General features: G+C 39.7%; 2 protein-coding genes across 2 annotated transcripts; both read right to left on the reverse strand.

Annotated features, from left to right (window-relative positions):
• Nucleotides 1-369: 369 nt before the first annotated feature.
• LOC136247737 (uncharacterized) lies at nt 370-3,546 on the reverse strand. Its single transcript, XM_066039567.1, has 3 exons — nt 2,716-3,546; nt 724-2,567; nt 370-511 (listed from the first exon to the last, which is right to left on the reverse strand). The coding sequence occupies exons 1-3, from the start codon at nt 3,544-3,546 to the stop codon at nt 499-501; spliced, it is 2,688 nt and encodes an 895-aa protein (XP_065895639.1). The 3' UTR covers nt 370-498.
• A 12,049-nt stretch (nt 3,547-15,595) lies between these two features.
• On the reverse strand, nt 15,596-16,943 carry LOC136247747 (zinc finger MYM-type protein 1-like). The gene is made up of 2 exons (XM_066039576.1): nt 16,459-16,943; nt 15,596-16,265 (listed from the first exon to the last, which is right to left on the reverse strand). The coding sequence occupies exons 1-2, from the start codon at nt 16,941-16,943 to the stop codon at nt 15,596-15,598; spliced, it is 1,155 nt and encodes a 384-aa protein (XP_065895648.1).
• Nucleotides 16,944-17,692: the final 749 nt, after the last annotated feature.

Raw genomic sequence — 17,692 nt, forward strand, 5'->3', positions numbered from 1 at the left:
TACACTTTCTACATCATTTAATAATGATGGTTCCTTCTTCAAGAATACTGGTCATAATTATATGTTGTAATTGAACAATTCCCTGAGGACAAGGTCTGTAAAGGGAGTTGTAATTGTATGAGGAGGTGGAGGATACAAGGTACAGCACTGATTAACATATGGTATTGCCCCCTTATAACACTTGCACTACAGCACTTAAAAGCACAAACTCCATAAATAGCATGACATCACTTCCGGTACCAGCCCTTTAGACTTGTGAGCATGTAGGGCAGTACGTGGTGACACTGTCATGTATTATTAACTGAAGGATAGCTATCCTGAATCATATTTGAGACCAGTTACTCATGCAGCACAATTAATTTACGTACATAGAACAGTGATCATCGTGTAATACTACTACACAAAAGTACATGACAATATGGATGCCATCAGTAATAACAAATCAATATAAGTCACTTATACATCATACGTCACTGGCAATGAAGTCTTGTCAAAAAATTACTGGTCCTCACTGCATAAAGAAAGGAAAAATAATAGGGAGGGGAAAGTGCTGTACCTTGTATCCTCCACCTCCTCATACAATTAAAACTCCCTTTACGGACCTTGTCCTCAGGGAATTGTTCAATTGTATTTCGGAGGCTCCGGATACAAGGTACAGCACTGATTAACATATGGTACGTTTAAAGCACCTAAATGTATCATTAATACAAGAATGTATAGTACCTTGTCTCTTCAGTTGATTGAAGGATGGCCCTCTGGAATGAATCTGAGCCATTAGGTCGGTAGTAAAACCTCTCAAAGGTTGACTGTGATGACCAAGTAGCTGCCTTCAATATGTCACAAACAGGGACTCCCCTTGTTGCAGCATGAGAGGTACTGGCACTCCTTGTTGAATGTGCTGAGAAGGTCTCGGTATCAACTCCAGCCTTACTTAGGGTATCTTTGATCCAATGACCAATAGTTCCTGGCTTTGCCCTGTGTATGGGCTTCCTAGAAGTGACGAACACTGGCCTAGGTGACCTCATTGAAGAAGCTTGCTCTGCTGTTCTATCAAGGTATAATTGCAGAACTGTGACCAGGCAGACTTCTGTATTCTCTAAAAAGTAATGGTAGAGCACTTTTCTAGGAGTGCTCGACTTTCTGGATCTGGTTTTAGTGAGCTGCATGACTGTGAATTCAACTCCTGTAGGAGTCTGTTTTAAATGATCACGATCAAGTGCAGCAAGGTCAGAACACCTGTCGGCATTAGTTATTGCTAGCAAAGTAGCTGCTTTCTTGGCAAGCTGTAAAACAGTCAATGATGCTGATTTGTAGTGATTAGTAAAGAAGTCAATCACTGTTCCAATGTTCCATGATCTGTCATACCTAGGCATTGGAGGTCTGCAGTTAAACATTCCCCTCATCAACCGTGAAACCAATGGGTGGCTTCCTACTGCTGTCCCTTCAATTCCCGGATGGGTTGTGGAAATTGATGATTGCATAGTGTTAATAGTGCGGTATTGGAGCTCTAAGTCAAACTGATCTGTTAAAAACTCCATGATGCTAGCTACAGTTGCTGAAACGGGATTGATACCCCGTCTACAACACCAGCTATGCCACTTGCGCCAGGCTGAGTTGTAAGCAGCATTGGTGTTTCCTCTCCAGGACTCGATGACCAGCTCAGCAACTCTCTGCAAAAAGCCCTGTGCTTCGTAGATTTGCCTGAGATAGGCCGCCAAGCGGTCAGGTACAACCTCCCTTCCACTTGCAGAGGGTTGGGTTGGTAGTTCGTACTGAGTAATAGGTCGTGGTCCTCCGGAAGCAAAATTGGTAAGTCTGTCAACATTGACAGTACCTGTGGGTACCAATGTTGTGCTGGCCATGCCGGTGCTATCAGGCAAGCAAATTCGACCGAGTCCCGGTGTATCTTCGACAGAGCTCTGCCTACCAGGCAGAATGGGGGGAAGAGATATGGAGTCATTTCGTCCCATGATACTGAGAATGCATCTATTGTGCATGCACCTGGGTCGGGCCTCCAACTGCAGTATGAAGGTAACTGGTGGTTCGTTCTGGAGGCAAATAAATCTATCGAAAATGGGCCCAGCATGTGGCTGAGGGTGTCGAAAACTGACGGGCATAACTGCCAGTCGCTGCTGTCCTGGTGGTGTCTGACCGTGTCTCGATTCCCAGTCTGCGGTTGTGTTCTCTACGCCTGGTAGGTATTCTGCTCGTAAAACAATTTGGCGAGCTAGACACCAGTCCCAAACCTGAATAGCAAGACGACAGAGGGGAGTCAGAGAAGAACTGCCCATCCTGTTCAGATACGCAATTGCTGTCCGGTTGTCCAGTCTCACTAAGACATTCACTGCTTCCTGTTCCTTCAAAAAGGACTGAATAGCTAAAAAGGCTGCTTTCAGTTCCAACATATTGATGTGTGATTGGGACTCTTCTGCTGTCCATCGACCTCCAGTTCTCACTCCCTGACAGACTGCTCCCCAACCCTGAATAGATGCATCTGATGTTATCACTGTGGACGCCTCCAATCTCAGCAGTGGTGAAGAGCAGTGTGCCGGGAGTTGTGAAATCCACTATCTCAAGTCCTTGCAAGCCTCCTGTGAAAGGACTGTCCGCTCTTGATGAGCAAGAGTGGCGGCGACCTTCAGACTCTGCAGTGCTCGGTAACGTAGTGGAGCTATATAAACTGCTGGTTTGGTTGCCACAAGTTTCCCTACGAACCGTTATAAAGACTTGGTTGGAACTGGACTGTGTTTCAACAATCCTGATGCTTCCTTCTGCAAGTCTGAAATCTTGGCAGGCGGTAAAGCTATGATCATTGTCTGTGTATTGATCAGGAAACCCAGATACTCCAGCTGTGTACTCGGCATGAGCACAGACTTGGGGAGGTTTATTATGAACCCCAGGGCCACGAGGAGCCACATTGTGGTTGCTAGATCCTGGAGCAACTGGTATTCTGACTGGGCTGTTAGTAACATGTCGTCCAAGTATACGACTATGCGTACTCCCACCTGTCTCAAAAATCTGATTGCTGGTTTTGTGAGTTTCGTGAAGGTAAAGGGAGCGGTGGAGAGCCCGAATGGGAGAGTTTGAAACTGCAGGAGCTTTCCCTGGCCATTTTGAAAGGCCAGCAGAGGGTGGAACTCTTCTGCTACTGGTACTGTTAAGTACGCATCCTTTAGGTCGATCTTGACCATTAAGGAATCCCTCTGTAGGATTGATGGCATCATGTGCAGCCCCTCCATCTTGAAGTGGGGTGGGTTTAAATACTGATTCAGATGCCGCAAATCTATAATTGGACGCCACCCTCCTCCGCTTTTGGGGACGACAAAGAGAGGATTGACTAGGTGTGCCTGACTCTTGTGAGCAGGAGCAACTGCGCCTTTTGAGACCAAGCCTGAAATTTGGGCTTGGCCATTGCTGCAGGGGTAACCTGTAACCCTTCACAGTGGTAAGGATCCATGGATCCCTTGTCAGCATTTCCCAGTTGCGAGAAAATTGGGCCAGTCTGCCACCAACTGGTGTCTGTCTGTGTAACGCTACTAATGACATATCTAAGTCCAAGGAGGAGAGGGTTTCAGCGGGTTTGGGAAGTTGACTCAATTTCTCCTCGATTGGGGAGCAGGTGATTGGTACTGATGTCTTGGTTGCGATGTTCCCCGGCCTCTGAGTTGGCTGCGATACTGTGAGGGTTGGTTGCGATACTGTGAGGGGTGGGCTCCGCCCCGCCGGGCCCCTCGATTTCCGGCAGGGCTCTCTCGAAAAAACTGCTGTTTAGTGCGACCGATGGTCGACGAAAATCGTGGTTTATGCGTGTAAGGGTGGAATCGTTGAGAAGGTAGTAAAGATATTATTTTTGAAAGGGCGGTATCAGTTTCCACCTGACTTTTCAATTTGGTCGTAAACCCTGGGCCAAAGAGGAATTCCCCAGCTTGTGGCTGTGGCTCCTGGCCATATTTCGCTAAAGAACTGTTTGCGATCTGTAGTAAGTTTGTTCTCCTCGCCTGGGACAACAACTCGTTCGCGTTGCCTAGCAGAACGAGTGTACGCTGCATTATATCCATCACGTCTAGGACGTTTATTGAAGCATCAGGGTCTTCCAACAGGCCATTCTCGATTAGCTCAGACCAAAGGCATGCGATTGGTCCGCACGTCTTAAGTAGCGCGGACTGTACCTTCGCAAACTCGCCGTATTCCCTCGCAGGGAAACGCGCCCCTAAGTGGTCCTTAATAAACTTATCCACCTGAGGTGGTCTCATCGCTGGCGTCTTAGGGACCGGGTGCTCTTTGTGCATCAGGGTCCGGTTTTCTTTGTTTAGCGTACACCTCATGTGTTTCTCCAAGTATTCATTGATACTTGCATGAGCTTCGAACGTGAACTCGTCCTCAGTGGGCATGGACTGAGGGTCAAAGTTCACAATCGATCCCACAATCGAACGTGGAGTGGTCGGTTCATTATTATTAGTCTCACGTACATTTAATTGATGCCCACCTTGGTCTACTCTTCCATTTGGATCACAGACACCTACTTGGGTTGTGTCACCAGAGGTGTTTGCCTCTACCAAAGACGGCATACTGGCTTCGAATACATTTCCACTTCCTGGCTGGCCCGTATAGATGTCGTCCACAGATTTGCACTTCCCGTCTGGCACATTTGCGTGACCAGGGGGTTACACTTCCCGACTGGCACGTTTGCGTGACCAGCGAGGCACTGGCACTTCCCGATTGGCACATTTGCGTGACCAATGGGGTTACCCGCCCTTCCCGGTTGACACATTTGCGTGACTGCCGGGGAATTCAGTCCTGATTGGCACATTTGCGTACCAAAAGCAGGGAAACAAGGTAGTGACTGAGATGTAGTCCTTGGCGGGTGGTCGGCACGGCTCACGTGCTGAGAGGAAAAACTGCCGTTTTCATTCGCTCCAGACATCAGACGACCCAGAAGAGCTTCTCGTAAGGAGTTGTCAGCGGATACTACCTCCAAGATGTTGTCCAACGTAGATCTACGGGCCATGGCTTTATCACACTTTTAGACCGTACACGTGCTGCTGCGAGCAAGTAAAAGGGCTGGTACCGGAAGTGATGTCATGCTATTTATGGAGTTTGTGCTTTTAAGTGCTGTAGTGCAAGTGTTATAAGGGGGCAATACCATATGTTAATCAGTGCTGTACCTTGTATCCGGAGCCTCCGAAATACAATCTGATTGTCATATTACAACATATAATTGTAATATGACAATCAAAGCAATTGAAGCAATTGTTAATTGTGACCTGTAATGTCAAAGATCACTCTGTAATACAATATCACTAATTAACCATCTGTAAATATGTTTGCTGGTGCCTGTATATAATTTGTTTTTATAGAATTTGCACTATTCTTAGCAAATTATTAACTCAAACATTAACTATTACAAGTGGTCATTCTGCAAAGGAGTGGTCACTTTAGAAAGGTTTTACCTAGCTCATGCATTTTGATAATAGTTACGTAGCAAAAATTTCACGTCATTAGGAGATTCATACTCAAATTTATGGTGCTTTGGATATTGTGTTTGGTGCCATGTTAATATACATAAAAGCCCTAAAATTGTTGTACACAAAAATCACCACCCTGCTGACTTCTTTTGCTTGTATCTTTTGGTAGGAGCCACCAATTGAGGTGCAGTTAATGCTAAAATTATTCTAATAGATAGCACAATATTTGCCATACTAAAGAATTTAAGGAATGTTTTTAATTTGGTTAGAAATATCTATGGTTTCTGAGTGGTTTTCAGAAATTGGTAAAACAAGATTGAGACACCATAATAGAACAGTCACTCTAATAGAACAGTCATTATGCAAAATGATAATAGGGAATCTAATTTTAATGCATCCCAAGGATCTTTCCTCAGACCATTGGGTCTGACTTTTTACAGCAGCGTGGGTGTTTTTTCATTGGGATTTCATGGATATACTTTTCCAGTAGTGATTAGATCTTTCTGTTTTTGTTTTTTTATGTTTGTATCTTTCAGCTTTGTTTACACAATTTTACATTTATAAGTAGCAAAAAATCTTTTGATTACTGGTTTTCAGTTCAAGCTTATGTGGCACAACCAAAAAATCATGCAATTTTTCATAAAGCCATGAAACTTTGATTGTGGGTTGCATCTCCAGTTACAAAAGTTTTAATTGTGGGTTTTGTTTTATTCAGATGATTACCAGTGTTTTCCATTATGGCTATAGGAGGTGATTAGTGTGGTTTTATATTTTAAAATGAATTTTGATTCAAAAAGTGTTAGTTGGTTTAATTGGTTAGTTATCAGCTTCAGTATAATAAGCCACTCCCAGATCTAGACCTCTCAACTTGGAACTGGAGTTAACCTTGAGACACCCCAAGTGCATGGCCTCATGCAACAGTGGGGTTCACGTGCACACACATTTTATTAATAAAGAATGTCAATAAGCATGAACTGCATGCATACTGCTGTTATTCACAGCTTATTTCTATGCTCTATGGTGTTAATCTATACATAGAATCTAAGCAACCTGGAATTCCAAGCATGGTGTAGTATCACGTGAATCATAAGTCTGCTTATTGAGCTTTATGCCTATCTTTGTGATGATGATCACTAATCCTTTCACTAGCTAGGTCCGAATCTGGCCTCTACTCTGGCATGTGATATATTTCCCACCGTCTATCTTAGTAACGAAGTCTATTCAAAAGTTTATTAATGCTAGAAAAACTTATTTACTACTAAACAAAAATGAGAAGTCACCTTACCATGCTGTAATACAGCCTTGGGCTACAGGTTGGCTCCAGTCCTTTATAGATTTGAGCACCATAAATTTTAAATATTCATCACGTGAGTACCATTTCTTATATTGAGTTTATGAAAAGTTTTTGATTGTGGGTTTGAGTTTTATTTATAGGCGAAAACCTTGAGAATTCTTGAGATCTGGAGCGTGACCTTGAGAAATTAGCACCTAACCATGAGACCTTGAGAAGAGGCCCAAAAACTTGAGTCTCACGGTGAAACCGTGAGAGTTGAGAGGTCTGCACTCCAAATAAATTCTCTGTTTCCAGTCCACCGCCCGCTTCTGGTTATTGCCAGCTCTAAATATTCCATTATTCCGTATTCTTTCATTATTTCCGGTTATTCTTGCATACTGATAGGCTCAGTAAAAGCTATCTTGAAACAGTGTCAGCAGTGCTATCAAGCCAGCACAAACTTCATGTTTGAGCAACTTACAAAGAAGGTACAAGCTTAAGCATGCTCTTATGCAGTCTTTTTGGCTGTGCCAGGCAAATAATGGCTTGTAAAGCTAGTCAATCTTATAATGAAAATAATGGAAATGGACCGCCTAATATGCCTGAGTCCAGGACAGGAAACAGAGAATTTATTTGGAGTGGCCATAAATTATGTTGCTACCAACTCAGCCATTTAGCAAACTGTAGTCTTTTGGTAAATGATTTGCAGTGTCAAAAGGCAGTTATAGCATATTCACCCACTTTTGTTTTTGAATATAAAATCTGTATCAGTTACCTTCTGATATGACCCCATGCTGTGGGTTATCAGGGGTGGATCTAGGATTTTTTGAAAGGGGGGCTAAGGAACAAAGGTAACTAGCCAGACATTAGAAGATATACCCATCCTTCTCATAAGGCCCTAGTTGTAAGATCATGTAGTATCCATGATCAAAATAATTAGCTATTTGGAATAGTGACTACTTTAGTCACTAACATGCAAAGCATGCCGGTTCTGGGGGCATGCCCCCCCCCCCCCCCCCAAGGAAATGTTTGAAAATTAGGCCCTCTAAAGGTGAATCTGAGAGTATTTTAACAGCTTTTAATTCAGTGAAAAATAATGGAATTTCAGTTCATAATATATGTACTAGTAATAGCATGGGTAGCAGTGAAATTTGGGATAAATACCGTGAGTGTTGTATTGGAAATGAGGATAAATTTCACGAGGCAAAGCCAAGTGAAATTTACCATTTCCAATACAACAAGAGTGGTATTTATCCCAAATTTCACTGCTATACCCATGCTATTCCCAGTTAATACCATACTCGCTGCATATATATACACATGCTGTGCATTAGTGTTGCTATGTATATACGCAATTTGTCACTATGTACTAAACACGCGTCAACACTAATTGGCACTACATTGTTAACATAAGTTCTAGCCAACGAAATTGCAATTACAACTTTTTCACTGCTGTCAGTGAAATACGGGATAAATTTCACTGCTACTATTGAGACTTTTGTACGGGCAGTGAAACAGGTATGGTATTAATATATATATCATTCAAATTTTACTTTTCCATTAAACCAAGACTGATTGCAATATGCAGAGTATAACTATCACGCATGCATAATAATCTTTTCATTTGTAGCTACCAAGCATTTAGATATAGCTAGGTATATGCCATAATGCATCAGCTCCTCTTCTACAGTATAATCAGCTAAATCTGTGAGGCAGAAACATGTATAGCTAAGTAGTAGTGGTGTTGGATGTCACAATTATTAGTATGCATGCTCCTTAGCCTAGTGACATTTTGTTAGCCATGTGTATTGAAAAGCAGAATGCAATGAAGGGTACTAATAGCTACAGTATTAGCTAGTCCATTGGCAATCCTTAGCAAACTGCAACTATATTTGCATTTATGGGGTTTCTGAATTTGCTGTTGTGATAGTCAACTTATTACATCTGCCGGGTTATGAAGACTGAACTACAGGCTAGCTACAAATGCCAGCACCATAACCAACAGCATGGGGGTCATATCAGAAGGTAACTGATACAGATTTTACATTAAAAGACAAAAGTGGGTGAATATGCTATAGCTAACTGTCTTATGAGACTGCAAATTACCAAAAGACTATACAGTTTGCTAAATGGCTGAGTTGGTAGCTAGCTACATATTATACTGAAGCTGATAAATCTAACCTTACCAATTAAACAAACTAAGAATCATATAATTCATTTTAAAATATAGAACCACACTAATCACCTCTCATAGCCATAGTGGAAAACACTGTTAATTATCTGAATAAAGCAAAACCTACAATGAAAACTTTTGTAATTGGAGATGCCACACCATAAATAAGTATATTGACAGGTAGAATGAAAACATCTTTTTTTACACATTTGGCAACAATTCCATCGACACAGGATTGGGTGGAGTTTGCTTCTCTGCCCACAATTTGAGCAAGGCAAAGACTTCCTTTTACTTTTATTTATTTGGAATGTTGTATCTATAAAAAAATATGTCAAATTTACTGCAAGGGTTAGTTAACAACTACATCTCTAATCAACTTCTTGGTATGCATGTTTTGCATTCAAAGAAATCAGGAAGCTATCTAGTGTCATATTTGGTGTCTGAGGAAAAGACAAGTTGCATTCATTGTACTAATTGTAAGTTGTATGTTTACGTTTTTCTACACAGGTTACTCTCAGACCTTTAGTGCATGCAGGCAGGCAGAACCTGCATTAAGAAGCAATTAAAATAAATAAAACTGACTCTGAAGTCTTACAGCATGGGAAGTCATAGGTGCATGTAAGATGATATGGTAAAGCTTTAGATATATTTAACGATTATAAGTGAGTGAGTTTATAGATGTTAAAGAGGCATATTAAAGAGGTATGTAAGTGTGGTTTGTCTTGCAACTTGTATACAGATGTGATGCAGGGACTTATGACACTGTAATTTTTGGAGATGATGACCTTGAAGCAGAAACTAGAACATATATGCTTTCAGTTAGTTTTTCTGACAGTGGAATACCATTTAATATAAAACCTTTGATGGTGAGAAGACAATGTTTATGTAGTGGTTGAATGCAGAGATCTTGGATCCCAGCTGTTGTGGCTCCCTTGGCATATATATTCCTAGATTGCATTTTGCAGGGGATCAAGTCACCACTCTAGGTCTGGGGTAGCCTTCTCACAGGTCTCTAGTGGGATAGCACTTAATTATGATATAGAAACAGAAGGTACAGTGAGTGTAGTTATTAAATTCATATAGATACCGTACATTGATTTTGGCAGACGGTAGTACTGAAAATGAAGTAAACCTTCAAGATATACTGATATTCTTCACTGGGCTTGAAGTAGTTCCACCAAGTGGTTTGCCTGAAAGGCCAACCTTATGGTTTAGTGCTTTATCCAAAGTCCTTGACATGATGTATCTAATGCTGCCAACAAAGTTCTATTGATTTGTAGTAAGTGACAGAATAGTTATTGCAGTCATTTCTTGCACACCACCTTGATATCACATCTTTTTGATACTAGGAAGGTCACACCCTTTTCCACAGCTTAGCTGTGTTGGATTAGTTAAATAACTTCATTCAACATGTGCATACAAAAAAAGCAAACAAAGACCTTAGACATATGTCTCTAAAATAATAAGCACTATAATGTATATAGTGTGTATACAGTACATACTGTATAGTGCATATAACTGCTAAGTATAATCATGCAGTAAATGTATTTCCTGTTTCTAGCTTCTCAGTCTATGAAACTATCTTATCAGGGAAGCAACCAGTAGAATTGCCATCATTATTCCTTGAACAGACTGCCATTCATGATGCGTCATAGTGGATCCTTTCAAAGTAAAATTAATTTATTAACACAGTGGAATGCAATGTAAACTTTGATACAAGTGTGCACACCATGCTTAATTGCTGTGTTTGCTATTTATTGCCATCACACCAACTATAATAATGCCAACTAATTAGGATTCACTACTTATTTAGCCCACTCCTCTCCTGGCACCCAACCTCCAGAGAATCCAGAATCATCTCACCCAGTACACCTACATGGACACAGCTTCTATGTAGTCAAAGTAGGGTATCCAGTATATAACGCACGTGGAGTATATGAGTCTCCCAATAAAGATATTGAATGTATTAAGGAAAAATCACAAGCTCCGTGTGAACATTTTATTACAGTGCAGAAGGAGATTAATGGAAGTCTAATACCAATACAAACTGTCAGGTGGAGGGAAAATATACCACCACCAGACCTCCGCTATAACAACAAAAGTTTTCCACTGAAGGACACCGTCATAGTACCATATGGAGGATACACTGTCATAAGATTTATAGCAGATAATCCAGGATGGTGGCTGCTCCATCGTCACATTGAGATCCACCAACTAGAGGGAATGGCTGCTGTTGTTAAAGAAACAAGAAGTTGCCAAGGTATATGCATTCAATAAAATTGTCACAGGTTAATATGTATGTAACTTCATAATTATAGGGTCCATTCACTGCAGAGAGGCTCTAGATCTGGTGGCATATAAATTATACTCCCGGACCCCTGGAAATTTTTGGAAAATGGCTATTACAAAATTGAATCTAGAAGCTATTTTTAACCAAATGTGGGCACAAGACAAATGAGTTCAGGTGGAAGTAATTTTAATTTGAATGAGTTCAGTTGGAAGTAATTTTAATTAAAAAACAGAACTATACACTATTTCTTGTTATTGGATTTTAAGAAAATGTATAATAGTGGCTTGTCAAGTATAAGAGTGTACAGACAATATAGTTAAGTGAATGTAAGGTCAAGGAGAATATTTAAAACACAGGATTGGATCTACTTCATATGCAGCCACTGTTCTGAAGTGCAGGTTGCTATTTCAATCTAACTTTTAAAACGATGGATCCATCCATCATTATAATTGTTTTACAACTAGTTTACAAATACAACTAGTTTTTGGCCACAACTATATAACCCCTTTTTAGCACACAATGATCATGACAACATAAATGCTGCAGTATCATTTAAGCTTAAAGTTGAGCTTCAAGGGATTTAATAGTGCAAACTCCAAAGCTGCTAGATTTATACAAATGTAGCATGGGATTTGATCAAGCAAGGGAAACAAAAACAAACAGTTCTCAGATTTTGCAGCCTTGTGAACTTTATAAAAGCTAAGAAATTCACTATTATATAAGACTACTGTTTTACTTACAAGAGAAGCATTTCAACCCAAGAATCAAGTTTGTAGTAGAGCCTAAAAAACTTAAACTATTTGACAGAAAAGGTTATTTTCAGAATAGATTTTCAATTAATGATGTTTTATATGTATAGTACATTAAAGGTATAAATCTTTTACCTGAAGTGATTGGTATATGGTAGGATATTTGGTATAATGGTGAGGGTAGCAGTGCACAGGTCTAGAAGAATAGGTTTAATTTCAGCTTACACTCTGGTAACTTCTTGAAAATTATAGTTTTAATGTTGGATGTTCTATTATAGTAGTTGATTGTTCTATTAGAGTATTTCGGATTTAGCAACTTCTAAGGTAAGACAAAAGTGTAATTTGAACCCTTTTTAGTAATTCTTGGATAAGATTAGCTATTTCCCTTACTCTTTCCATCTTTTCATTGCCCATACATGTGTATAAAATGCAGCTGCACCTGTACTACAGCTTCTAAAAGCTTCCTAGCTTGCTCATTGTAAAATTTTGGAGGGGGGTGCTTCAGCGCCCTAAGCACCCCCCCTAAATCCGCCCTTGATGTCTAATTTGTACAGCAGACGTTGGTGTGGTACTGTGTCAAAAGCCTTTGCAAAGTCAGTGAAGATGATATCTGTCTGTATTCCAGTATCATAGCAACAGGATAGATCATGTAATAGTGTGATAAGTAATGTTTCACAAGAATGAGAATGACCAAAGTGATGATCGCTTAGGATGTTGTTGGTTTCTAAATGTTTCATGATGTTTGAATTTACAATTATTTTGTTCAAATAGTTTAGAGACAATGGAAGTCAGTGAAATTGGTTGATAATTTGAAGGTTGTTGTTGGTTACCCTGCTTAAAGATTGGTGTAATATTTGCAGATCGCTACTCATCAGGAATGACTCCAGAGTCTAAGGAGCACTGAAACAATGTTTTTAAGAAGGGGGACATAACATCAGCTGTTTCTTTAAGTACTCTTCCATGTATTTGATTGCGTCCACAAGCTTTATTGGGGTTGATGTTAAGCAAGAGATTGTAAACACCTTCTACAGATATGTTCACATCACGCATTGTTGGATGGATCCTTGTCTGGTAGTGAGGAGTTTGGTTCCTTAGTGAACACAGACTGAAACTGTTGGTTTAGTACTTTAGCCTTATCCAAACTAGTTTCATAACTAGTGCCATCGCATTTCAGTACAGGTATATTGGTATTTTCCTTCCTTATAGCTTTGATGTAAGACCAAAACCTTTTCTGGTTTGAGTGAGGATGCCATTCCGGAGAAATGATGTTTCAAAAGAAGGGTGTAAAGTTCCTCTTTGAGTGCATTCCAGTTTGCCCTGTTGTACATGTAGATGGATTGTGGGATTTGTCTGGTATGATCTACTAAATTAGCATTTACTTCAAAGCAAACAATATCATGGTCACTAATTCCAGCTATGCTTTGAATGTTGAGTATGGTGGAAGGTTTATTTGAAGATACTAAACCTAGTGTGTTGAAATCGCATGTAGAAAAAATGACAAGCTGTTGAAGTCCATGATCTTGCAGGATTTCTAATGACTATTCATGTATTGCCCTGAACGGTGAGCTATGTTTTACGAGGTTTTCTGACCAGTCAATACCTGGTAGGTTGAAATTGCCAGATAATAGGATAGTGGGGTTGTTCGTAGTTTCATTTAATTAGTGTAATGATAAGTCTAGTTGGGTGAGAGAGTATTCGTCATTGATATGTGGTCTATAGTATGCTGCTATGTACAATGGGGAGCCAGAAATTATTAGTTTTGCCCACATGATCTCGCAGTCCGTGCTAAGAGAAGGTAGATCAACAGATGAGAGCTTATTAGAAACTGCCAGGAGCACTCCTCCATACTCATCAGGCCTGTCTTTGTGATAGATACTATAACTAAGTTCAGGTGGGAGTATTTCACTATTCATGACATCTGGGGTTAACCATGTTTCTGTTCCAGCAAGGATGTCTGGTTTCTCTTTATCAATCAAAGCTATCAGATCAGGTTTTTTATTTCGGATTGATTGAAAATTTATAAGTAGAATTTTTAAATGATTAGAAATCTTATTACATGTTGCAGGTAGTCAATTAGAAGCTTGGTCAGGAGGTGACGTTTTTGTAGCAGTTGCAGATTATGTATTTATAAGTTGCAATTGTTGGTTCTGAATTGTTGCATGAAGTTTATTAAGTACGAATAAGCTTTGATTTTGGATCTTTATGAATTGCCTGGCTACTCCCTTTTCTATCAAACATCTTCTTTCCTTTAACAAAAGAGACTCTGCAACTCTTTCTTCAGCAGTAAGATCAGGCTTCACAAAATCTGGTTTGGAAAGCTTGCTTTGCTGTTCAGGATGCTGGAGGCATCAGTGTGCCTTAAGAACTTGACTAAAACAGGTCTGGGTCTGTTTGCCCTTGCTGTTCAGGATGCTGGAGGCATCCGTGTATCTTAAGAACTTAACTAAGACTGGTCTGGAAATTACATTATTTGAATGCCAAACATTGGATTTCTTTCATTTACAAGTAGTACAATAACTGAGCAAATTCAGGTAGCCTTCCTGTTCATAAATCCAAATGCTAACGTTTTCACAGCCAAATCAAACTGTAGTATGGATAAAAAATTACAAGCTGAACAAGTTGATGTTGTACTACTTCTAAAAACCAGGCGCCATGCAGCTAGCTAACTCATCTGGAATAACTATAGACAGTATATGCTACTATGAATTAACCAACTATGTACTACTACTTTACAATAGGGTAATTTGGGTTGTGCAATAATATAATTAGCTATTGCTCGTATTTCGTAATTCATGAAATATTCGTAATTCGTTCAATTACGTTGCTATGCACTGCTAAGGAAACGTTTGTTAAATAAACCGCTTTTACCAACATATTACGCACAAAACTATCTTCTAAACTGTTTTATAGTGTGACTAACGTGTTTTTTCCCACAAATTCTCTCGACAAAGCCTCAAAGCTACTCTTCATTTTCGTTCGCGTACGTAAGGGATACGCCCCCTTTCAACTCGAAGCGATAGGCTATTCCTGGCAGTGTACGAGGCCTGCACCGTTGTTTTTCAGTTGCCAAATGCCTGAAAACCTCAAGGGGAAGGTAGTCTGAGGAAAGTCACCACACCCGTATTTCAGTCCGCCGAAAAGAAACCACCTCAGAGCAAAGTTCACCTGTGCAGAAGTTTAATACAGACTTCATTTCACTTTTACTTCTTACGTAAAAGCTGCTTTTACCGTTATTAAACGATTTTGCTCACGTGGGTGCGTACGGACAAACATAGGTAGATAGGCAGTGGCGATTCTAGAAGTGTAGAGCAGGGGGGGGCAGCTTGAATGAATGAATGCATATTGAACTATGAAAGACTGAGAATGCATATTGAACTATGAAAGACTGAGAATGCAAAGAAAGTATGCTACATTAGGAGGTTTGGGGATGTCCTTATCCCTGAAAATCTGAGAGCAGCTTCTGTGGACAGTTCGTCATGTTGTAATGTATAACATATTATTTACATACCACAGTTTTTGTATAACATATTATTTACATACACAGGTTCCACAGTTGGTTACAATCCAAAGTCAAGCCTTCTGTTTCCAGTATGTACAAAATGTTGCAATATATGTAATCGGCACAACCTTTCTGTCAAATCTTGCTCAACAAAAGGCAACATCAAACCAGCTAGTCTTTCTTGAGTCATAATTGTTCGGAGTTTTGATTTTAACAGTCAATTTTGAAAATGATCGCTCACAACTAGCACTTGTAAATGGTATTGTGCAAAGTGCTACTAACAAACGGGTCAATTCAGTGTAGACTTGTGTCCTATTATTTTCTGCCAGTTGTTTAAGTAATTTGTATGGCTTTTTAGCATCAATGACAGCATCATTTATAAAAAGTGAGCACTCGTGTTTTAACGTAACAGCATCCAATGAAAAGTGACTGGCAATTTGATCAAATTTAGAATCTGAAGCAATTTTACGCAATTGTAACTCTCCGAGAAAGCTTAAAAATATCCTTGATTCTTGGTTGAACCTGTAGTTAAACTCATTCAATATAATATCCAGTACCTCATAATAGAATCCGACACGTAAGCTTTCTTCATATGATGAAGAGTATTCATTCTGCCAATTTTCATCTATACGACGGCTAACCTTTCTGCGTCTAGGCTCCAACACTTCCACATTTTTTTCCCTAGCAAATTCAACAGCTTTGTCATAATACTCTTTAAATTTTGTTTCATTTCTCATATCTCCAATAGTTTTAACTGTGGTATCAACAACTTGCAATACACTAACAATGTCAATATCCTCTCTTTGGAGGTAATCACTGACAGTACGACATTTGAATAGTAAGTCTTTCAAAACAAAGACAAAGAAAAAAAAATCAAATTTGAGAATAGAAAATTTAAGCCCACATGCTTCTGCACTGATTCGACCATCGTGACAGTTGTCTTCAATTTCTTCTAATGATTTCACAATGGCTTCAAAATTTTCATACACTGCCTGAACTGCATGCCCACCTTGTGTCAGATAGTTTTTTAAGGGTTTTAACATGAGGCTTTGAACTTAACTCCTTCATAAATGCCACAAGTGTGCTGTGTCTGTGAGGACTGGCTTCAATAAAGGTATAAAGATTCTGTATTACTCCAAAAAAATTTCTACAGCATTGGTTACTAGAAGTTGCTTCTACTAACACTAGGTTAACACAATGTGCATAACAGTGACAGTATATGGCCCTGGGTTGAATTTCCTTAACCTTAGCCTGAACTCCAGCTTGTATGCCCCGCATGTTGCTGGCCCCGTCATAACATTGACCAACTAAATTGTCAGTTGTCAATCCAACTTTTGATAAACCTTTCAACAATATTTGAAACAGTGCCTCTGCAGTAGTGCTGTCAGTAGACTCAATATCTACTAGTTGTTCTTGAATCACATATTGTGAATCAACATACCGTACTACTATTGAAACCTGCTCTTTGTGACTTAAGTCGCTGGCTTCATCCATCATGATGCTAAAATAAACAATTCCTGAAAATTCTTCCTTTAGGTGTGAAATCATGTTGTGATAAATAGCAGATATTAAATCATTTTGAATAGTCATAGAGGTGTATCTTGCATTCCGTGGTCCATCTTCAAAATGTGCTTTCAAAAGTCCATCATATTTAGCTAAAAGCTGTGTTATCTCCAAAAGCAAACCTCTGTTGTGAGATTCATTATTTTCTCGATGACCACGTAAGGGATGTCCAGTTTTGACAAGCAGTAAAATAACATCAATAATACGATACAGTATCTCTCTATTAGTTTCTTATTGTTTTTGCAATCTAGAGGAACTTTTAGCACTGGCTTGGTCTAATTGATGATTAATAGGAATTGATGTGAGAAATTCTGCATAAGACAATGCTGACTGCTTATGTACAAGTGAGCTCTGATGTTTTGGTAAAAGAGTGGTAGCTTTTTTCCACCTCTGCCCTTGAGTACCGACTGTTGTGAATGCTGTATCCAATTTACCTGAAGTACCGGGAACTGTGTGTCCAAATGCACGACATATAAAACAGTACATTTTGTCCGTAATTGGTGAGTATTCCAGCCAATTATGTGATCTGTACCACCTTGGTAAAAAACATCTTTTCCTACCATTGTGAAGTGTAGATCTGTAATTAGGTAACTGGGGTTGGTATATAGGGTCCATCCCTAATTCTCACTTGTTTTCCCCGCTCGCTACTAGGAAAGGGTAATGATGGGTCATTGGTGGGG

Source organism: Dysidea avara, chromosome 1 (genome assembly GCF_963678975.1).
Source record: "Dysidea avara chromosome 1, odDysAvar1.4, whole genome shotgun sequence".
In the NCBI taxonomy this organism is placed as follows: Eukaryota; Metazoa; Porifera; class Demospongiae; order Dictyoceratida; family Dysideidae; genus Dysidea; species Dysidea avara.